Source organism: Physeter macrocephalus, chromosome 17 (genome assembly GCF_002837175.3).
Source record: "Physeter macrocephalus isolate SW-GA chromosome 17, ASM283717v5, whole genome shotgun sequence".
Taxonomy (NCBI): domain Eukaryota; kingdom Metazoa; phylum Chordata; class Mammalia; order Artiodactyla; family Physeteridae; genus Physeter; species Physeter macrocephalus.
The window spans coordinates 29,504,219-29,523,177 of record NC_041230.1 but is presented as its reverse complement, the minus strand read 5'-3'; the positions used below and the strand labels follow the sequence as shown (position 1 = coordinate 29,523,177).

Below are 18,959 nucleotides of genomic sequence, written 5' to 3'. Positions count from 1 at the left end.
CCAAGTCGTGGGCTTCCTCCGTCCAGTCAGACAGACTCATGTAGACACAGGACAGGTGCTGAGGAGGCAGACAGACCACGGCCACGACTGGACCGGACTCTGTGATCTAGTGAAAGGGATGCCATCTCAGCCAGACTCGGGGAGAGCCAGGCTTCCAGAATAGCCCTGCTAAGTTTAGGAAACAGGCAGGCTTTTCATCCCGGCTCCTCCTGCGTCCCCATGTCCAGACGTTTGCTTGGTGACACCATGGTAACTGTGATGCCACAATGGAACATTCTTCCCAAGGTGGTAGCAGGAATCCCTCTGTTGAGCTCTGCGGTGTAAGGTCAGGGTGAGTTCATTTCTCCTTCAGCAGGAGCAGTTCACGGAAGAACTCTGCGAACCATCCTGAGGACAAGAAACACTTGGTGTCATGAGCAGAACAAGGTGACTGAGGACGGCATGCGCGGGTTCCTTGGGCTCTTGTGCATTGTCTGAGGCGAGGGTAGGCCTGGTGGTGGGGCTGATGGAGGAGCACGCCTGGGCTTTGAATTCCAGCTCCACCACTTGGCAGCTGTGTGACCTTGGGTGGGATTCTCAATGTCTCTGAGTATCAGTTTCTGAATCTGTAAAATGGGAATGATGATAGTGCCCACCTCACAGGGTGATTGTGTGCATGAACTGAGTGACATGCTGGGGCAGTTACTATGTAAAAGGATGAGCTGTCACCAATTAGAAGAAATTCCAGTAGAGTTTAGTAGAAGGGGCAAAATCAGGGTAGGCTTTCACGGAACACCTGCTTTTTGCTTTCAGCAGCATTTTACGGCTACAGAGTTAAGGCTAGGGTTGAATTCCACGAGTCAAAAGATGACCCTTTTCTGAGACCCAGCTCCGTGGGAAAGCCGGAGACCCTGGATTGCGGAGAAAACTGACCAGCGGGGCCACCTTCTCTCGCTGGGCCGTCTTACGCGTCGCCGGCTGAACAGCGGGGCTGGGCAGCTGGTCCCTGCCTCTTTACGGCACGGACCCAAAAAATAGGGATGTGACAGGTCTGTTTCCCATGTCTTGGAAGTTTTGTCAGCGGAAAGGAAAAGAGGCAGGGACTCTGACGCTGGGGGGAAATCACCACCTTGGGGAGGAGAGGAAAAGCCCATGCGTTTGACTGTTCTGTGTTCACAGCTGCCCGTGGTGTCTGCTGCGGCTCTCTCTGGGGATGGCAGCGATGAGAGGGACACTCTTGGTGCTGTTCTACGTCTCCCATGCTTCTGCCAGTGAGTGTGCTTCTCTCTTCCTTCCCAACTTCAGCTGATTGTGTGACATGGCAGGGGGAATCATCCCGGAAGAGGAAATGGTCCTTAATGTCCAGAGAGGGACTCGGGGGGTAGGTGACTCACGGCATTTTGCTCTGGGCAGCTTGCGTTGGTGGTGGGAACCAGGGAGAGAGTGGGACTTGGGGCATGGATGTAGGAAACTGTGGCTTCAGCAGCCTGATGTCAGGCCGAGTCCTTGGTGAGAGTACGGTTAGGGAGACAAGCCTTAGGCTATGGAGAGGCCCCCTATGCGGAGGGGGTTGGCGTGAGGCCTGCGTCCCCCCTCACAGCCCTGCCCTGCTCTTCCGGGGGCACATTCCCCGCGCTCTGTCAGGTGGCGGACATCCTTCCTGAGCCGAGGTGGGGGCCCGAGGTGCGTGAATGCACTTGGGAACCGGGCCTTCCCTGTGTTTCTACTTCAGTATTGTTCCGGTGAAGCCCTTTATCCTTAAACCTTATTGTTACCTCTAAACTGACCCCCAGTTGCAGGGCCCGGCCCGGGAACAGGGAGGTGCCTGAGAGGCTGCCTGGCCTCAGTTGGCAGAAGTGACAGCTGCAGTCCCCTCCCCGACCCCCAGGCTGTCCAGGACTAAAACTCCGGCCTGGAAAGGGGAGATGGAGGGGGCCACCCGACTAAAGCAGGCTCTGCCCCACCTTCTGCCACCCCAGCTGGCTCTCTCCTGTCTTCCTGGAGTTAGATGGGGGACAGGAGAGAGCTTCCCGTGCACACACACACATACACAGGCCAAGAGGACCGCCCCACCTTCCAGGCCTCCTCTGGCTCCTTGCAGCCCAAGGAGACAAAACACAGATACGGCCTCTCTCCTCTCTTAAAAAGCCTCAGGCAAGGGACCCGGGGCAAACATTTTATCCCTGTGGCAGATTTCCTCATTATATCCTGGCTGTTCAAGAGTTTTATAAGGACAAATGAATCAGCCAGCTAGAGCTCTGAAAAAGCAAAAGTCATAACAAACCTGTAGGTTCTTCGTGGGTTAGGAAGAGTTGGTTAGTGCCTCGTTCACCACAGATTGCCAATGTCCTGTGAAGAAAAACCGGAATTCTTGTCTTTGGTGATCCTGAAGCACTTGGTGGCCTTACGGACATCATCTTGCTAACAACCAGCTCTTGTCACTGTTTCAGCAAAGACTCCAAGTGTCAACTTATAGAGATGTTTGATCACATGATGCCCTAGCATGGAGAGGTCTGCTGTGGCCCTTTAATGACTATACTGAATGTTCAGTAACTTCAGCGTCATGGTTTGGAAACTCTCCGTCATTGACGCTCACCTCAGAGGTCACCTCCTGGGGAAGCCCTCCCGGACTTCATGTTCTGGGCAGAATCCATGCCCCCTCCACTGTATACTCCGGGCACTGTCCCTTGTGTCACAAGTCTCTCTGAATGCTGCCACTCTCCAATGTGTCTGTCTCCTTTGTGCACTGTGACCTCCCCTGGGGCGGGGACAGGATCCTGAAATCCTTCCCTGCCAGCCCAGCCCCTAACTTAGCAGGGCTGCGTGTGTGGTTGGATGAATGGCTGAAAAAGAAGCCACCGATGACCTGACTTTTTCCGCTGGTGCTACCCACCATGTGACACACACAACCCAGGGCCACCGATTTAGAAAAAAAGCACTGGGTATTCATGCAGTGGCTACCAGAGCAGTGGTTTACATGGGGAAAAGATGGAATTGTCCACTGGGCTTAGCATTATCAGTCATGGGGACACAACACTCCTCTTGTGAGAGGCGTGTGTTACCCCACCTCTCATAAAAGGAAACTGAGGCCCAGACGGACGAGTGGCTCCCCGCAAGTCTCAACACATAGGGGCCAACTGGACTTGGGACACTGTGTCCAGGGACTTGCTGAAACACTAGTGGTTCTCAACCGCAAGTACACATCCGAATCTACCCTGGGGAGCTTTTGGAAAACATCAATGCCCAGGCCTCATCTCTGGGGGTCTGGGAGGGGCCAGGCAGCAGGCAGATGAAATGTTCAGTCAGCTGGAGAATCCCTATACTCCACTCTGCACAGGCGAGGATGATATGGGCACCCCTGGTCCACTAAGGAGGCCGGGCACGGGGACTCATCGGGACAGGGCACATGGGCTAGGGAGGGAGACCCACCAAGGGTCTTTTATGGGGAAGAAGACGCACTAGGAAAATAAACGTGGGTGGTAGAGTTAGTGGTGACCAAGATAGAGAGCCAGAAAAAGTGGGGAACCAGTGCGAGCGGGTCCTGGGGTCTGGTGCGGTGGTGGCAGCCCCGGGCCTCCAGCTCCTGGCCCCAGCAGTGAGGCCCCTGCGCAACCCCCTGCAGCTTGCGGCATCCAGAAAAGCAACACTGTGGAAACTTCCGAGGAGGGTTTGGTCGAAGACGAGGAGTTCCCGTGGGTGGTGTCGCTGCAGGATGTCCAGTACACCCACCTGGCTTTCGGCAGCATCCTCAGTGAGTTCTGGATCCTCAGCATCGCATCCGCCTTTCAAAACAGGCCAGTACCCCTCCTTTGGCGTCTACGCGGTCCACCGAGGCGGAGTGGGGGGGGCTCTGTTTCCTGCTCATCTTGGGGAGGCCTGGAAGGTGGATGCCCAGTGACAGGGCAACAGGGCTTTTCACCAGCGCAGTGCTCACTGTGAGTTTGGGGCTCCTGAAGTCACCAGTTGCCAAGGTTGGCACAGTCTGTGTCTCCTCTGCTGTGAGGACTGCCAGCTGCACAACTGCAAAGTGAAACGATTGTTTCTCCATCTTCTACAGGAAGGATATTTGTTCCCATTTTATTACAGTCACAAAGGCACTGACTCTTTTTTTTTTTTAGACACTTCTTAAAAAAAAATTTTTTTAAACTTCTTTATTGGAGAGGCACTGACTCTTGATACTAGAGGTCCCTATTGCTTATCTTGTTAAGTGAATTGATAGGAGCCCTTACCTTAACACACTTACCTCAGGCCTTAACAATGTGACTGCCACAAATACATGCACGTAGAGAAAAGACTTGAAGGAAATACACAAACACTTGAAGAGTGCCCATCTCTGGATGCTCAGAATGCATGTGATTTGTTTTCTTCTTTGAACTTCTCTGCATTCTCTAAATTTTTTACAATAAATGGGCATTCTCTTAAACCAGAAAAAGAAAAAAAGCCTATACATGCTATTAAAGGAATAACTTTTTTTGGTAAAACATCTCACTTTCTGATCCAATGATTTCACTTTCGGGTATCAACATTAAGGAAATAATTTCAACCACTGGAAAAGTTTTATGCACAAAGTTGTTCATAGGATGATTAATTACACACAAAACTCTGGAAGTATAATGTCTGATTATCATGGATAAGTAAATTATGATATAGTTACTATTTTATAGTTTATAATATATTATATATGATACATAGTATATAACTTCTATATATAATTATATATAGATCTATCTATTCAATATATTATATAGATATATATTATATGTGATATATACTATATACAGTATATATATACTATATATACTATACATACTATATTATATTATAATTTATAATTATAATTTATAAATATATAGTATATTATATAATTTGTAGTATATATACTATATATTATATACTATTTATACATTATATATTATATATACACATATAGAGTATGGGGGGAGAGAATATAATTACTATAACTGGCCAAATACATAATAGTGTAAACCCTTGATGAGATATTGTACAATTGCTGAATTTTTTAACATATGATTTGTATTTTTTAATTAAAAATACATGTATTTAAATGAAAATACATGTAATACTGTGATGTTCATGAGGAACCAAAGGGTGTATAATGAAAATCAGCTCCTCCCCTTCCCTGCCCTTCAGTCATCATTTCCCTCCCTTGAGCCATTTCTGTCACCAGTTTCTTGGGTGTTCTTCCTGAAACACTCCATGCACACTTGGATATCTATATACCTATAGGTCTATCTATATTGACTCTTATATCTATTGACAGAGAGAGAATTTTCTTTCTCCCCTGTATTAATCTGCTGGGGCTACCACAATGAAATACTACAGACAGGGTGGCTTAGACAATAGAAATTTATTTCTTACCGTTCCAGAGGCCTGGAAGTCCAAGATCAAGGTGTCAGCAGGATTGGTTTCTCCCAAGGACTCACTCCTTGGTGTGTGGATGGCCACCTTCTCCTTGTGTTCTCCCATGGCCTTTCCTGTGTGTGCACACATTCTTGCTGTCTCTTCTTCTTATAAGGACACCAGTCCTGTTGGATTAGGGCCCCACCCTATGGACTCATTTAACCTTAATTACCTCCTTAAAGGCCCTATTTCCAAACACATTCACACTGGGGGTTAGGGCTTCACCTATGAATATGGGGGGACACAATTCAGTCCATAACACCCGCCAATACAACTAGTAACACACCATATACATTATTCCACTCTTAGCTTTTTTCACTCTGTCATGAATGTTGGGTGATCCTTTCTTATTGATACATGGAAAGTTACCTCATTATATGCATCAGTTAGCTGCCCAGTATCCCATATGGATGTACCATAACTACACAGTCCTCTAATAATGGAAATTTGGGTTGTTTCCAATCTTTCACTAGTAGCAAAAAATGCTGCAGTAGATATACTTGTACACACATTATTTCACATACATGGAAGTATATTGTTGCACGAATAACCTAAGAGTGGAAAAACTGGACTAAATCTTGATAGCTGTTGCCAACCAGCCCTCCAGAGAGGTTCTGTTTTCTATGTAGTGTTTTCATTACTGCTATTTTCTATCTGGACTGCTGTTTTGGTTTTGATTTGCTTTCTGACTCTGGGTTTTACGAAAGACCATTTAAAACTATCCAGGTAATAGGGTGTTTTGTTTTGTATTTTAACATGATTTAAGTTTGAGTTAGACTGCATGGTGATCTATAAAGGAATTTGTTGATGTTATCTTTGTGGTCTACTATGTGGTCCACATGAATATTTTCCACAGGTAAATTAAAGAGCTCATTTTCTGTCCTTGGAGTACAATTTAATATATAAAATTGGGGCAGGGAGTCTACTTGATCTATCCTAGGCTGACTGAGGTGAATTACAAATTTCTGGCTTTTCCTCCTCCTATTTCCTTGAATTTAATTCATGAACATTGTATCACTTGCTGCAGATATTTATAAATGAACTCTTCACTGTAGACTGAATTCCTTATCATCATGAAAAGCCTTTCTTTGTCTTGTTGCATGCTCTTCTGCTGTGGTGTTCAGAATGAAGCTCCTGCTTTTTGTTTTTATTTTAGACTGTTCTGTTTTTATTGCTTGCTGTTTTTCTTTCCATTATATGGCTTTGTTTTGTATGTCTCTTCTGACAAATTTGGAAAGTTTGAACTTGTGTTCTCGTGGTCATCTTAGAATTATAATTTCATGGAAGACACACAAATCTTCTGTTTCTCTCTGGATAGTCCTCTCTAGATTCTACTGTGGCTGATGCCAGAATTCCTGTCTTTTCACTTCTTCCCTCATTCTTCATGACCACCCAGTTTTAATAGGTTATTTATGTACTTTAATGTTTACCTTGATTCATATATATATTTGTACACCCTAGTTATTTCATATATTAGCTATAAATTAATAGTTTAGACTCACATAAAAGATGAGAAAATTGGTGTATATACCTACCTCTGTTGGTTTACATCACTACTCCAATCTATAACTTTAAAAGTTTCTCTTTTGTTTTAATTTTAGACCCATATGATAACGAATTCCACACTTAACTGACCGTCGCTTTGCTGGATTTTTTCCATTCAACACTAGAATTGGCTAAAATTTTTCTTCAAGTAGTTTCTTTTCTTTCTTTTTTTTTTTTTTTTTTTTTTTTTTTTTTTTGTTTTGGCCACGTTGCGCAGCATGTGGGATCTTAGTTCCCCGACCAGGAATCGAACGTGTGCCCCCTGCAGTGGAAGCGCAGAGTCCTAACTACTGTACTGCCAGGGAAGTCCCTCCAAGTAGTTTCTTAAAGGGCTCCCAAGAATCATATTTCCTCGAGTTTTACATATTCAGAAATGTTGTGCTGCCCTTAAATCTGAACGACCACTTAAGTGTAGAATTCATGGATCATGCCTGCTTTCGTGTGAAGACTTAACAGGCATTCTCACCCCCACCGCACCTCAGCTTCTGGTATTAAATCATGCTGTGGAGAAGTCTGAAGCCATCCTGATTTTTTCCTCTGTAGGTGGGAGATCACACATCCTAGTATTCCTCCCGAGAGGCCTGGTTTACACCTGTTATCCTATTGTTAGCATCCCCTTTCACTCTCACAAGTTCCCCAGCTTAGACCATAAATTAGAGGACAAAGATTAAGATGACTTAATCTGTTTTGTGTGGATGCCCAAGGATTCCTTCTTTGTCGCTGAAGTCCAGCAACTTTACTAGCCATGCTGGATCTCTCCCATTTGCCCCTCCAGACCCCCTCTCTACTCTTTTCCATTCTGCTGGGTCCCAGGAGGCTGACCTGTGTGGGTTACACCAATGGGCGCTCTTGCCTTCTGGGTTCCGGTTGGGTTTGGCCAAAGGGGGCACTGGCGAGAGATCAGAGGGAGGAAGGAAGTGAGGTCAGGTATTCCCCTGACAGGTACTGCAGACTGGATGCCTCCTCCAGCCAAGGGACCCACTCCCCATAGCTCTGTCTGACCACTCCCTCCCACCAACACCCTGTTGTTACCTCAGCAGAAAGCTGCATACGCCACCCGGAACCCAGCATACTGCACTAGTCTCTGTGATTTCCCTACGTCCTGCGAGACCTTTGTAAAGGGTCCCTTTATTAAACTTTCCTCAGTTTACCTTATTTCAGTGTGTCATCTGTTTCCGGCTGGGAGCTGACAAGGGTATGTCTCAGTGTTGATCATTCTGTATTGATTTTTCCCTAGGATATGGAGTACGCTTCCACACTGTAGCCACAAGTCTTATTTCTGGAAAACTTTCTTGGCTTCTCAAGATTACCTTGCTCTCTCTCCAGGAAGGACGCCGTTGCTATAGTTGGTATAGCTAAGATGGATGCAAAACTGATTGCTCACGAAGAATATCCAGTCAACACCATCCTCATCCATGAGGACTTTGATAATAAAACAATGAAAAATAACATAGCCCTCCTGAAGACAGACACGGAGATGCAGTTCAACAACCTGGTCCGGCCCATCTGCTTCCTCGGAACAAAGCTGCATATGTCACCAGCCTTGCAGAACTGCTGGGTGGCAGGATGGAATCCCACATCTGCAGTTAATGCCTTCCTTCTCCTAGAGGAGGCTGTGTGTGTGCTAGCAGTGGGGGTGACTGGGATAAACCGTTCTAGGGCTTAGCTCAATAATTCAGGTGGCCTGAGGTTCTAGAGTTGGGCCGGAACCCTCACTTAATCCGTCAAGATTCCCAGCGCTTGCCCTCTTGAGACCATTCTTACATCTGGTCCTTTTTCTTCTATTCCTACACCCAAATTGGAAGTACATGGGCAGCAAGCAGCCTGAAGTGAGTTCAAGGTTACCGAGGGGCCAGGGGACATTATTCCCTGAACCAGAGCTGACAGTCCTCTTGTCTGAGCCATCCTTGTTTTCTTTTTTTGGGGGGAAACAAACAAGGAAATGCATTCATTCTCTGTAGATGTGGAGGAAGGGTGAACATTTTCTCTGCCTATTTTCACATTCATGCTCAAAGCAAAGGTAGTTTTCAGTAAAAACTGAGACACAGGTTCGGATTTCTGTGAGGAAAAGGGGGTTTATCAGAACATTCCCTACTCCCTCCCATCTGGATATGTGAGTTGTAGTTGCGTTGACTCGGGGGATGTCTTCTTGTGACTAATTCTCAGGCTCTCTGTTGTCCAGACAGGAAATCACATGACGATGAGTATCCTGAGGAAAATCTCCGTGACGGACATCGACTTGTGTCCCTTAAACAAAATCGAGAAAACAGGATGTGGCAATCACATAGAGATGGAAACTGATGCCGTCTGCTTGGTAAGAACGCGGTGGAACAGAAGCTACAGGCTGAGAGTAAGCAGTGGTTACTTCATGGGGAGCCTCAGGACTCCCCCTCGCTGGATTGTGAGCTCCGTGAGGGCAGAGACTGTCACCTGGGATTCACGGACGTCTCCAGGGCGAACAGCACTTGGCAGGTAGCAAGTGCTCAGTAACAATCTGCCGAATGGACTAACCAGTCACCGTTTTCAGTGTGACGTGACTAAGCATGGCTAAGTCACATGTTTTTTCAGTAGCTAAAAGTTTGAAAGAGTGAGTCCAAACCACACATGCAGATATACGCTGAGCAAGCCTACAGCGCGGGCTCGCTGTATTCAGCTTCTTTGGAACCCAGCCTATTGTTCATCAATTACTGGGTTTCTTTTTCCCTGTAAGAAGCCCTGCCCTCTACCTGAATGTGGGCTGTCCAGATGTGGCTGTCCTACTGCCTCAGGAAAATGTACAGAATTCACAAACACCTGTCCAGGCCCCCTCATATCTGTATCTGGAAAAAGTGTGGCTTACTGGGGCCACACAGTTAATAAATCTTCAAGGCGAGAACTCAGGTCTGCCAGATTTCCAGGCAGAGTTTCCCTCCTCTACTCTAAAATTGTCTAAGACACTGATCAACCACTTTTCTTGAAGTAACCTTCAGGATTCCCTGATGGGGAAATTTTTTTTTCCAGAGGATCTAGGGAAAGTTTTTAGAGAAAAGGGAAAAAAAAACATATGTGCGGACAATTCTTTCTCAAAGTCATTTTATTGCAAAAGCATGAGGGACTGCCTTTCATCAGGAAATAAGTTTGCCCTTCTAAAGCTGGTTCAACATTTATCAAGTGCCTACGTTGTCCTGGGCTCTCTTCCAGGTGGAGGATTGTAGAAGCTTCTTAAATTAGAGAATGTGTTAAAATACAGTAGAAGACATAGCTACTTAACAAAATCCTGCCATCAGCCACTCCATCAACCTAGTACCACACTTCTCAAATCCAGGATGCTGTCAGGTGCAGAATGCACCATTATTTTATGTAACACTGAGAAAAGTAAAAACGCCGCCACTGAAACTCTGGAACCCACTGATTAAAAGACACATCCCATTTCAAAGATGCTAATTTTTAAGAGCATCTTAAATTCACTGGAATATGGTAAGCTGCTTACCCTCTAAATGATCACCTCTTTAAACCATCCACAAAGGTCAGATTGGTTTTTAACTGTAGCACACCTGTAGACAGTCCTTTGTGCAAAAAAAAAAAAAAAAAAAAAAAAAAGGTGCCTTGTCTACCTAGGATCTTCCTAGGAAATGTGTTCTAGTGTCCAGAGGTCCTCAAAGCCACACTTCTCACATGTAGAATAAGCTACCCAGGTTCAGTGTCTGCCCTAACGGGTCCTCAGAAACCCAGCAAAAGTAGAATCGCTCTGAATTCACCCCTCCTTTTTTCCCACAACTGTTAGGGCTTTTGCTGGATGTCAAGGTTGAGGATCACGCAATGAAAGGGGGTCGCTCCCCTGGGAGATGAGGTGGGGCTGGAGCGCCTGGTGCTTTTTGTCTCCATTGCTTGAGCTTCAGAAGTCTCGGCCTTACACGTCATGGGGAAGAGAAACAGCAGCGTATTCTACACCCGAGTGGAACAGCAACTTGCAAAACCACACAATAGCCAGGGATGTTGACCGCACAGTCATTTGTCAAAACTATTTGTCCTGAATGGCATTGTTTTTCTTCCTCAGGCTGTAAAAGCACAGTTAAAACAAATTGGGAGTGGGACTGGTGAACGGAGGGGAGACCACTCCATCCTTAGCCAGAGAGCCTCTGTGCCCCAGGCAGACACAATGAGGTGCAGATGAGAGCCTGTTCACCAGTCCTAGGAGGACCAGCCAGAGCTCAGGGATGAAATCTCCAACCTCTGCTGTTTGGCAGCATGGGATGCAAACAGTAGAATGTGAAAAACTGAAAAAATCAAGAGTTCCACACTCAAGCACCCCCTTCCATCTAATGAGAAGCAAAGAGCGAAGTCTGGAATGTCATCCTCGTGTGTGTGCAGCTGTGGGACAACCAGGGCATTATGGCAGCCCTGCAGAGCATGCCTCCCGTGGCCCTGCTTGCAGAAGTGTTCTTTGCTTCTCCCATTTGCCTGCATTTCTGTTCTGGTGTGGCCTCCTCAGAAAAAGGAGGGTTTAGTGAAAGAGGCTGCATGTGTGTAGAAACCCAAGAAAGCTCAAACACCCAGGCCTGGGAATGGGCAGGGGCTGAGATGACCACTGTTTTGCCTCTTGAATTCTCACTGTTGAGTCTGTTCAGATTGTTTCCCATTGTCAGCTGCAAGCCCCCTCCCTCCATGCCTCAGTCCACACAGTGAGAGCAAACTGTGATCACCCAGCCTGTCTCGCCTGGCAGGTCACATAGGTCAAAGGTGGCTGGCCAGCCTTTGATGATAAACTCCCTCTTGGACCAAGATGGACCACAGGCTGATGCTGGGGGGCAGGTATTCCTTTAAGAGGAGGCCTGGGGGCGGGGGGTAGGGTGGAGGACAGGTAAGGTAAATTATACCTAGTAGCTGTCTTGCTGCTTTCCCCACATTTCTCAGTTTTTCACATTAAAAATGATGGCCTTTTCTGCACACCAGGGTAATAGCAGCTAATTGTTTACTGAGTGCATCCCGTATGTCAGGCACTGTGCCAGGAGCTCTGCCGGTGTTACAGGCACTAACCATGTCCCCACTTTAGCTCAGAGAATTAGCTAACCTGCTAGGGTCACATGTCCAGCCAAGTGTGCCGGGCTTCTACCCACTCACCTGAAGGGAGATAAGGTCTGTGTGGCAGAACTCCCGAGGCCCAGAGGACTGCTCCTGAGAGCCTGGGCCGGGGATGTGGGGCAGGGTGCACTGGCAGGCAGCTGCCAGGTTGGAAAAGCTGTGAACCCAGCCCGGCAGCGTGTGCTTCCTGGAAGTCTGACTGACCCTAGCAGGACTGTGGGTAGGTGCAAGCAGCTTAAACAAAGGATGGAAACAAAATAGGGAAGAGAAGGAAAAACGGGAGCATTCCAGGCCAGAGAGGAACAAAATAACATTTGAGGAGTGAGAAACCAAAGAGAGGGAGGATTTATTCAAAGTACTGGAAAGGGGCAAGAAAATGAAATGGGATCCAGGAAGCTACAGGCAAACTGCAGGAGCCTACAAATGATTTGTATAATGAAAAGAAAAGTCATCTTGTTGGAATTTGTGGTGGAGGTGGCCTAGATTGGAAACATTATCCTATAACTTACCCCATTTCCAGTGAGAACCAGTGTAAAACTTTTCTAGAACAGATAGTAAATTGCACAGGGACATATTAAAAAAGAAAACAAGTTTTTCTAAGACCTGAAGCTTTCTGTCCTTTGTCACAGGGGGACCCAGGAAACCCAATGATGTGTGAGCTGAAGGAATTGAATCTGTGGGTGCTGAGAGGAATCCTGTCTCCAGGTGGTGAGAAATGCCCTGGCCTGTTCCTGTACATCAAGGTGGAACACTACAGCAACTGGATCACGTCCAAGACCAAGAAGACCAGCCCTCCCCTGTCTTCCTTCCACCACTGGAAAAACCTGATTCCTTTCCTCAGCCACTCATCACGTGATGTTGTGACACAGAAAAAACATGCTAGGCTGAGCCAGGTTGGACGGTCCCAACCACACTTCCAAGGACAAAAGAGGGCCACCATGCATTCATGGTCACAAATGGCAAATGGCACTCCAGTGAGTCTAGACTTTAGGGAAAACGGTCTGAGGGAGTCAGACAAGTCTGAGGTGGCCAGCCAACCCGTGTACTATGACTACTACGGCGGGCGGGCTGGGGAGGGCAGGTCTCTATCAGGCCAGAACGGGTTACATCAGCCCCAAGAAATTATCTTATTTTTCTTTGTGCTTGTTTTCTTTGGTAATGGCATCTTAGCCTAGGAGCTAACCTTCCAAATGGAAGAGTAAGCTCAGAATGCTGAGTGCCAGGCATTCACCACGCTGTTTTGGTGTCTCTTTTTGAGAGTTGCACAGCTGGGCTGCCACCGACAGGCCCACAATACAGACTGGGCTGGCTCTCCCTCCTCTGTCCCACTCCCACATGCGGGAAGGTCATTTTCATGTGTGCTTGTGAACTAAATGTGGGCTAACAAGTGTCAAACCATTAGAGTGCCCTGTGGTTCTTTCAGTGTTTATGGTTCCCGGATCCAGGCTGTGAAAACACTCCCCGGGGGCCGATGTGGCCTAGGAGGTGACCAGCAGCCTGGCTGGAGAATTGGGGACACCAGCCAGCACAGGGAACAGTGAGAGGACCCCATGACTAGAGAGAAGCTGATTACTTTAATGGATCACTTTTTGGTCGGCAGCCGTCGCCTCCCTCTGGCTATTTCCCAGGGGGCAAATTGCCTGCAACTGCTCATTGGTGATTTTCATTTTATTCCAAGCCTTGCGGTAGCCTTTTAAGGACATCTGCAAAGAGGAGAAAGGGGGAGGGAGAAGGTCATTTGGGACAAACGGATTGTGCCTATTCTACCTGCATCCAGCCCTGTGATGGTATGGATGACCTCGTATGTGGGGCAGTGTCTGCATGCGTGCGGCGGACGCAGGCCACCTTGGGGCATCCGGAAGATTCTTCTAAAGAGCTTGTCTCTGTTCCATGAAGTGAGAAGTTGCAGGTTCCTTCTGTACTTCTTTGCTACTCCTTAGTCCCAGATGTGATGGGCCCAAGTATGGATCCTAATTTACTTTCCTGCTGCCAAGTGACCACTGGAAGGGCAGGTAAACGCACAGTGGAAAATGGAGCTGGGGTCCAGATGTGAGAATGCCAAGCTTCCCAAGTGACCTGACTGGGTTTTTAAGCTACCGTAAGGATATCTTAAGTGCCCTCAGCGTGCAACCTGGCCTGTGGCAGTCTTGGTGCTTTCCTTTTTTTTTTTTTTTTTTTTTTTCTGATGCCAGCATATCATTTGCACTTTTCCTTTTTCTCCTCCATGGCTTACAAGGGGCAACGGTGCTTCTGTGCACACTGTACCATATGAAAAGGCTACGGGTTAGTCAACATCAAAAAGACCCACGGCAAATATGTAAATGCATGGAATCGGGTTCTGAGTGATATTAAAATCCATTATTATCTCAATTTTTAAAAACTGGCTTCTCCGTGTATAAAATAGCAATCACTAAATTATCAATGGTGGGGGGAGGGATTCAGAAGCTTCCAGAGATCAATAAGAAAACAAGCAACTAAAAACACACCATTACTAGAGTCTCTTCCTGATAACCTGAAAAGACTGTCCCTAACAAGAAAAAGGAACTTTAAGGAAAAAAAAAAAAAAGAAGCCATCCTTTATTTTGGTGTAAGAGTCGAAGCAACGGCTGAGATTTCTCACAGGTATTACGTGTCTAAAATCCTGTATTCTTACCTCAGAAAACAAAATCCTAAACAAAAATGTGAGGGGCATAAGATATCGCAGGTCTCGGGACTTCCTATAACTTACCTCTGCAATCTCCACTTTCCTCTCCCACATCCTGATGGTCTTCTCCAGGTCCCTGTTTCGGATCTTCTCCCGGACGTACATCATCACCTGTGGCACTCGGAACTCAGACAGCTGCTTCCGGAGCTGCTTGTTCAGAGCCATGGCCTTGGCCCGGTCCTGGGTTGGGAAGGACCAATTAAACGTGGGGCTCCCTGGCAGTTCTAGCCTCCTGGGACTTACTGGCCCTGGCATCTCTCCCCAGTTTCAATGTAGTTCTAAAAATAACGTTTACATTTTCAAAGGAGTGGGTGAAATCACAAGATTATTTTTCTATACAGATCGTGACATTTTCGTCCAGTTTAGAAACATTAAGTACAGTCTAAAACAGTCTTTATCCCTCCCTCCTTTCCTTCCTTTCTTCCTTCCTCCCTTCCTTCCTCTATTAAGGAATATGCTTTACTTTTGATTGCTTAGGGGCTTTTTTTGCTTTGGAAAAATTATGTATTTAAGTATACTTTGATTAGATCAATTTCAATTCATTTTCTTGTCTTTTTTTTTGGCAGAATACACATAACATAAATTTGCTCATTTTAACCGTTTTTAAGTGTACAGTTCTGTGGCATTCACAGAACAATTCACATTGTTTTGCAACCTTTATCACCAGCCATCTCCAGAATTTTTTCATCTGCCCCAACTGAACCTCTGTACCCATTAAACACTAACTCCCCAAACCCCCTCCCCATAGGCCCTGGCAACTACCATTCTATTTTCTGTCTCCATGAATGTGACTGCTCTAGGTACCTCATATAAGTGGAATCATACAATATTTGTCCTTTTGTGACTGGCTAATTTCACTTAGCATAAATGTCTTCAGGGTTCATCCATGTTGTAGCATGTCAAAATTTCTTTCCTTTTTAATAGAACTACCATACGACCCCGCAATCCCACTACTGGGCATATACCCTGAGAAAACCATAATTCAAAAAGAGTCATGTACCAAAATGTTCATTGCAGCTCTATTTACGATAGCCAGGACATGGAAGCAACCTAAGTGTCCATCAACAGATGAATGGATAAAGAAGATGTGGCACATATATACAATAGAATATTACTCAGCCATAAAAAGAAATGAAACTGAGTTATTTGTAATGAGGTGGATAGACCTGGAGTCTGTCATACAGAGTGAAGTAAGTCAGAAGGAGAAAAACAAATACCATACGCTAACACATATATATGGAATGGAACAGAGGACCTTACTACTAATCAATTAATTGGACACTACATTATACTTCTTGTTATGTTCATGAGTACTTAAGATATTCTTATTTATAGAATATTGAACTTTCTTATATCTAAATTTAAAAACCTGACCCCATATATGCACTACCAAATGTAAATTAGATAGCTAGTGGGAAGCTGCCGCATAGCACAGGGAGATCACCTCTGTGCTTTGTGACCATGAGAGGGGTGGGATAGGGAGGGTGGGAGGGAGGGAGACGCAAGAGGGAAGAGATATGGGAACATATGTATATGTATAACTGATTCACTTTGTTGTAAAGGAGAAACTAACACACTATTGTAAAACAGTTATACTCCCAATAAAGATGTTAAAAAAAAAAAATCTAGAAACAATAAATGCTGGAGAGGGTGTGGAAAAAAAAATTTCTTTCCTTTTTAAGGATGAATAATATTCACCCTTAAAATAATATAAATAAAATAATATATTCTATTATATGCATATACAGCTCACTTTGGTTATTCACTCATCTGTCGATGGACACTTGAGTTGCTTCTACATTTTGGCTATTGTAAATAATGCTGCTACAAACATGGGTGTACAAATACCTGTTGTTCAAGTTCATGCTGTCAATTATTTTGGGTATATACCTGGAAGACAACTTGCTGGATCATATGATTATTCAATTTTTTAAGGACTCTGTCTTTTTACATTTCATTTTTAAAAATTATTATACAGGGCTTCCCTAATGGTGCAGTGGTTGAGAGTCCGCCTGCCAATGCAGGGGACACGGGTTTGTGCCCTGGTCCGGGAAGATCCCACGTGCCGCGGAGCGGCTGGGCCCGTGAGCCATGGCCGCTGAGCCTGTGCGTCCGGAGCCTGTGCTCCGCAACGGGAGAGGCCACAGCAGTGAGAGGCCCGCGTACCACAGAAAAAAAAAAAAAAAAAAAAAAATTATTATACAGTAAAATTAACTAGTCTTTTTCTTCTGAGTGGCTTTTTGAATTAGCATTGTCCTTTTAACAATTGTTTTGAATAGGCAATACATTCAATTCAAATGGTATAAAAGTACCCAGTGACAAGCTCCCAACCCACCCCTGTCTCCAGCCACACAGGTCCCCTTCCAAGAAGCATACACTATTTTTAGGTTTCATGCATCCTTCTAGAAATCTATATCTATACAAACATATATGTTTACCTTTCTGACCCAAAGAGTAGCCAATTCTATTCACTTTCATTCATTCAACTTTTTTTTCCACTCAATAAATCTTGAAGATTCTTCTGTATCAACACATAAAGAATTTACTCATTCTTTTTAATAGCTTCATAATTTTCCATTGTATGGATGTACCATACTTTAACAGGTCCCCACCAACAGTCACTTAGCTTCTTCATTTCTTGCTATTACAACAAGCAGTGCTGTGATTACAAATTTTCTGGGTATACATAATTTTGTAAAAATGCAAGTGCAATATATCAGTAGGATAAGCAACTGAAAGTGAAATTGCTTATTCTAAGGCAGTGGTTCTCAACCAGAGCTATTTTGCCCCCAGGAGACATTTGGCAATGTCTGGAGACATTTTTGTTTGTCACAATTAGGGGAGTGCTACTGGCATAGGGTAGCTGGAGGCCAGGGATGCTGTTAAACACCCTGAAATGCACAGGATGGCCCCCACAACGAAGAATTATCTGACCCGAAATATCAGTAGGGTCTAGGTTGAGAAACCCTACCCTAAGCATATGTGTATGTACGGTAAATGGTGCTAACTTGCCTTCTATTATAATGATGAAGCCAATTATACTTCTGCAGCAATGTTTGAGACTGCCTGTTTTCTCCATTCTCATGACACAATCTTACTTTTTCATCTTTGTCAATCTAACAGAGGGAAAATGGTACCTCATTATAGCTTTATTTTCTGTTCCTTATGAGCGAAGAGGAACATTTTTCATATGTTTGAGATTTTTTAGCTTTTCTGTAACTGTTTAAATATTTGGCCCAGTTTTTTCCTATTTTTTGTTAGATTTTTCTTCTTAATTTATAAGACATTTATCTTTTAAGAAAATTAGCTCCTTGTGATATTAAATACAATATTTTTCCAGTTACTTATCTTTGGGCTTCACTTATGATGGTTTTTGCCATGCAGAAAATTTTTTATTTTTATATAGCTGACTTTATTGATTTCATGGTTTATAGGTTTCACATTTTAAAAGTCTTCCATATTCCAAGATTACAATAAAAATGTTCCCAATATATAAGTTCAGGACTTTAATGGTTTTATTGTTAACATTTAAATCTCTGATATGCCTGGATTAATTTTGCTATTACATATAGTTCCAAATTAATTTTTTCCTAAATGGCTACCCAGTCATTGCAAATCATTTATTGAATAATCTGTTGTCTCCCATTGCAATGCCACCTTTATCATAAACTAAATGTATCAATATCAAAACTATCAGAAACTTGATCATATACATATCATATATGGTCTGTATTAGAGTTCATCATATGGCTTACATTTTTTCCTTTTATCTTCCCATCTATTCTTGGACTTGTTTTAAATACTGTAACTTCATAACACGTTTCAGTATCTAGTAGGGCTAGTCTCCTCCCTATTAAGAATTTTGTGGATATTCTTATTTATTTTTCCAAAAGAATTTTTGAGTCAGTTTATTTAAGCCTTTAAAAAAATCTCCTTGTGGGACTTCCCTGTTGGTCCGGTGGGTAGGACTCCATGCTCCCAATGCAGGAGGCCTGGGTTCAATCCCTGGTCAGGGAACTAGATCCTACGTGCATTCTGCAACTAGGTGTTTGCGTGCTGCAACTGAGAGTCCACATGCCGCAACCAAGAAGTCTGCATGCCGCAGCTAAGAAGCCCGTGTGCCATGACTTAAAAAGATCCCGCATGCCATGACTGAGGATCTCGCATGCTGCAACTAAGACCTGGTGCAGCCAAAATAAATAAATAAATAAATAAATAAATAAATAAATAAATAAATAAATATATATAT

General features: G+C 44.7%; 2 protein-coding genes across 3 annotated transcripts in view; one reads left to right on the top strand and one right to left on the bottom strand.

Moving 5' to 3' along the window:
• The first annotated feature begins 1,192 nt into the window (after positions 1-1,192).
• On the top strand, positions 1,193-13,207 carry PRSS54 (serine protease 54). The gene is made up of 5 exons (XM_024125174.2): positions 1,193-1,250; positions 3,602-3,773; positions 8,272-8,530; positions 9,128-9,259; positions 12,636-13,207. The coding sequence occupies exons 1-5, from the start codon at positions 1,193-1,195 to the stop codon at positions 13,179-13,181; spliced, it is 1,167 nt and encodes a 388-aa protein (XP_023980942.1). The 3' UTR covers positions 13,182-13,207.
• Positions 13,208-13,544: 337 nt separating this feature from the next.
• Positions 13,545-18,959, bottom strand: part of CFAP263 (cilia and flagella associated protein 263) — a 30,393-nt gene continuing 24,978 nt past the window's right edge. For both annotated transcript variants that reach the window (XM_007122316.3, XM_055079133.1), the window contains 2 exons: positions 14,735-14,890; positions 13,545-13,709 (listed from right to left, as the gene is read on the bottom strand). In XM_007122316.3, the coding sequence (XP_007122378.1) occupies positions 13,581-13,709; positions 14,735-14,890 (285 nt within the window). In that variant the 3' untranslated portion in view covers positions 13,545-13,580. The remainder of the gene's footprint in view (positions 13,710-14,734; positions 14,891-18,959) is intronic.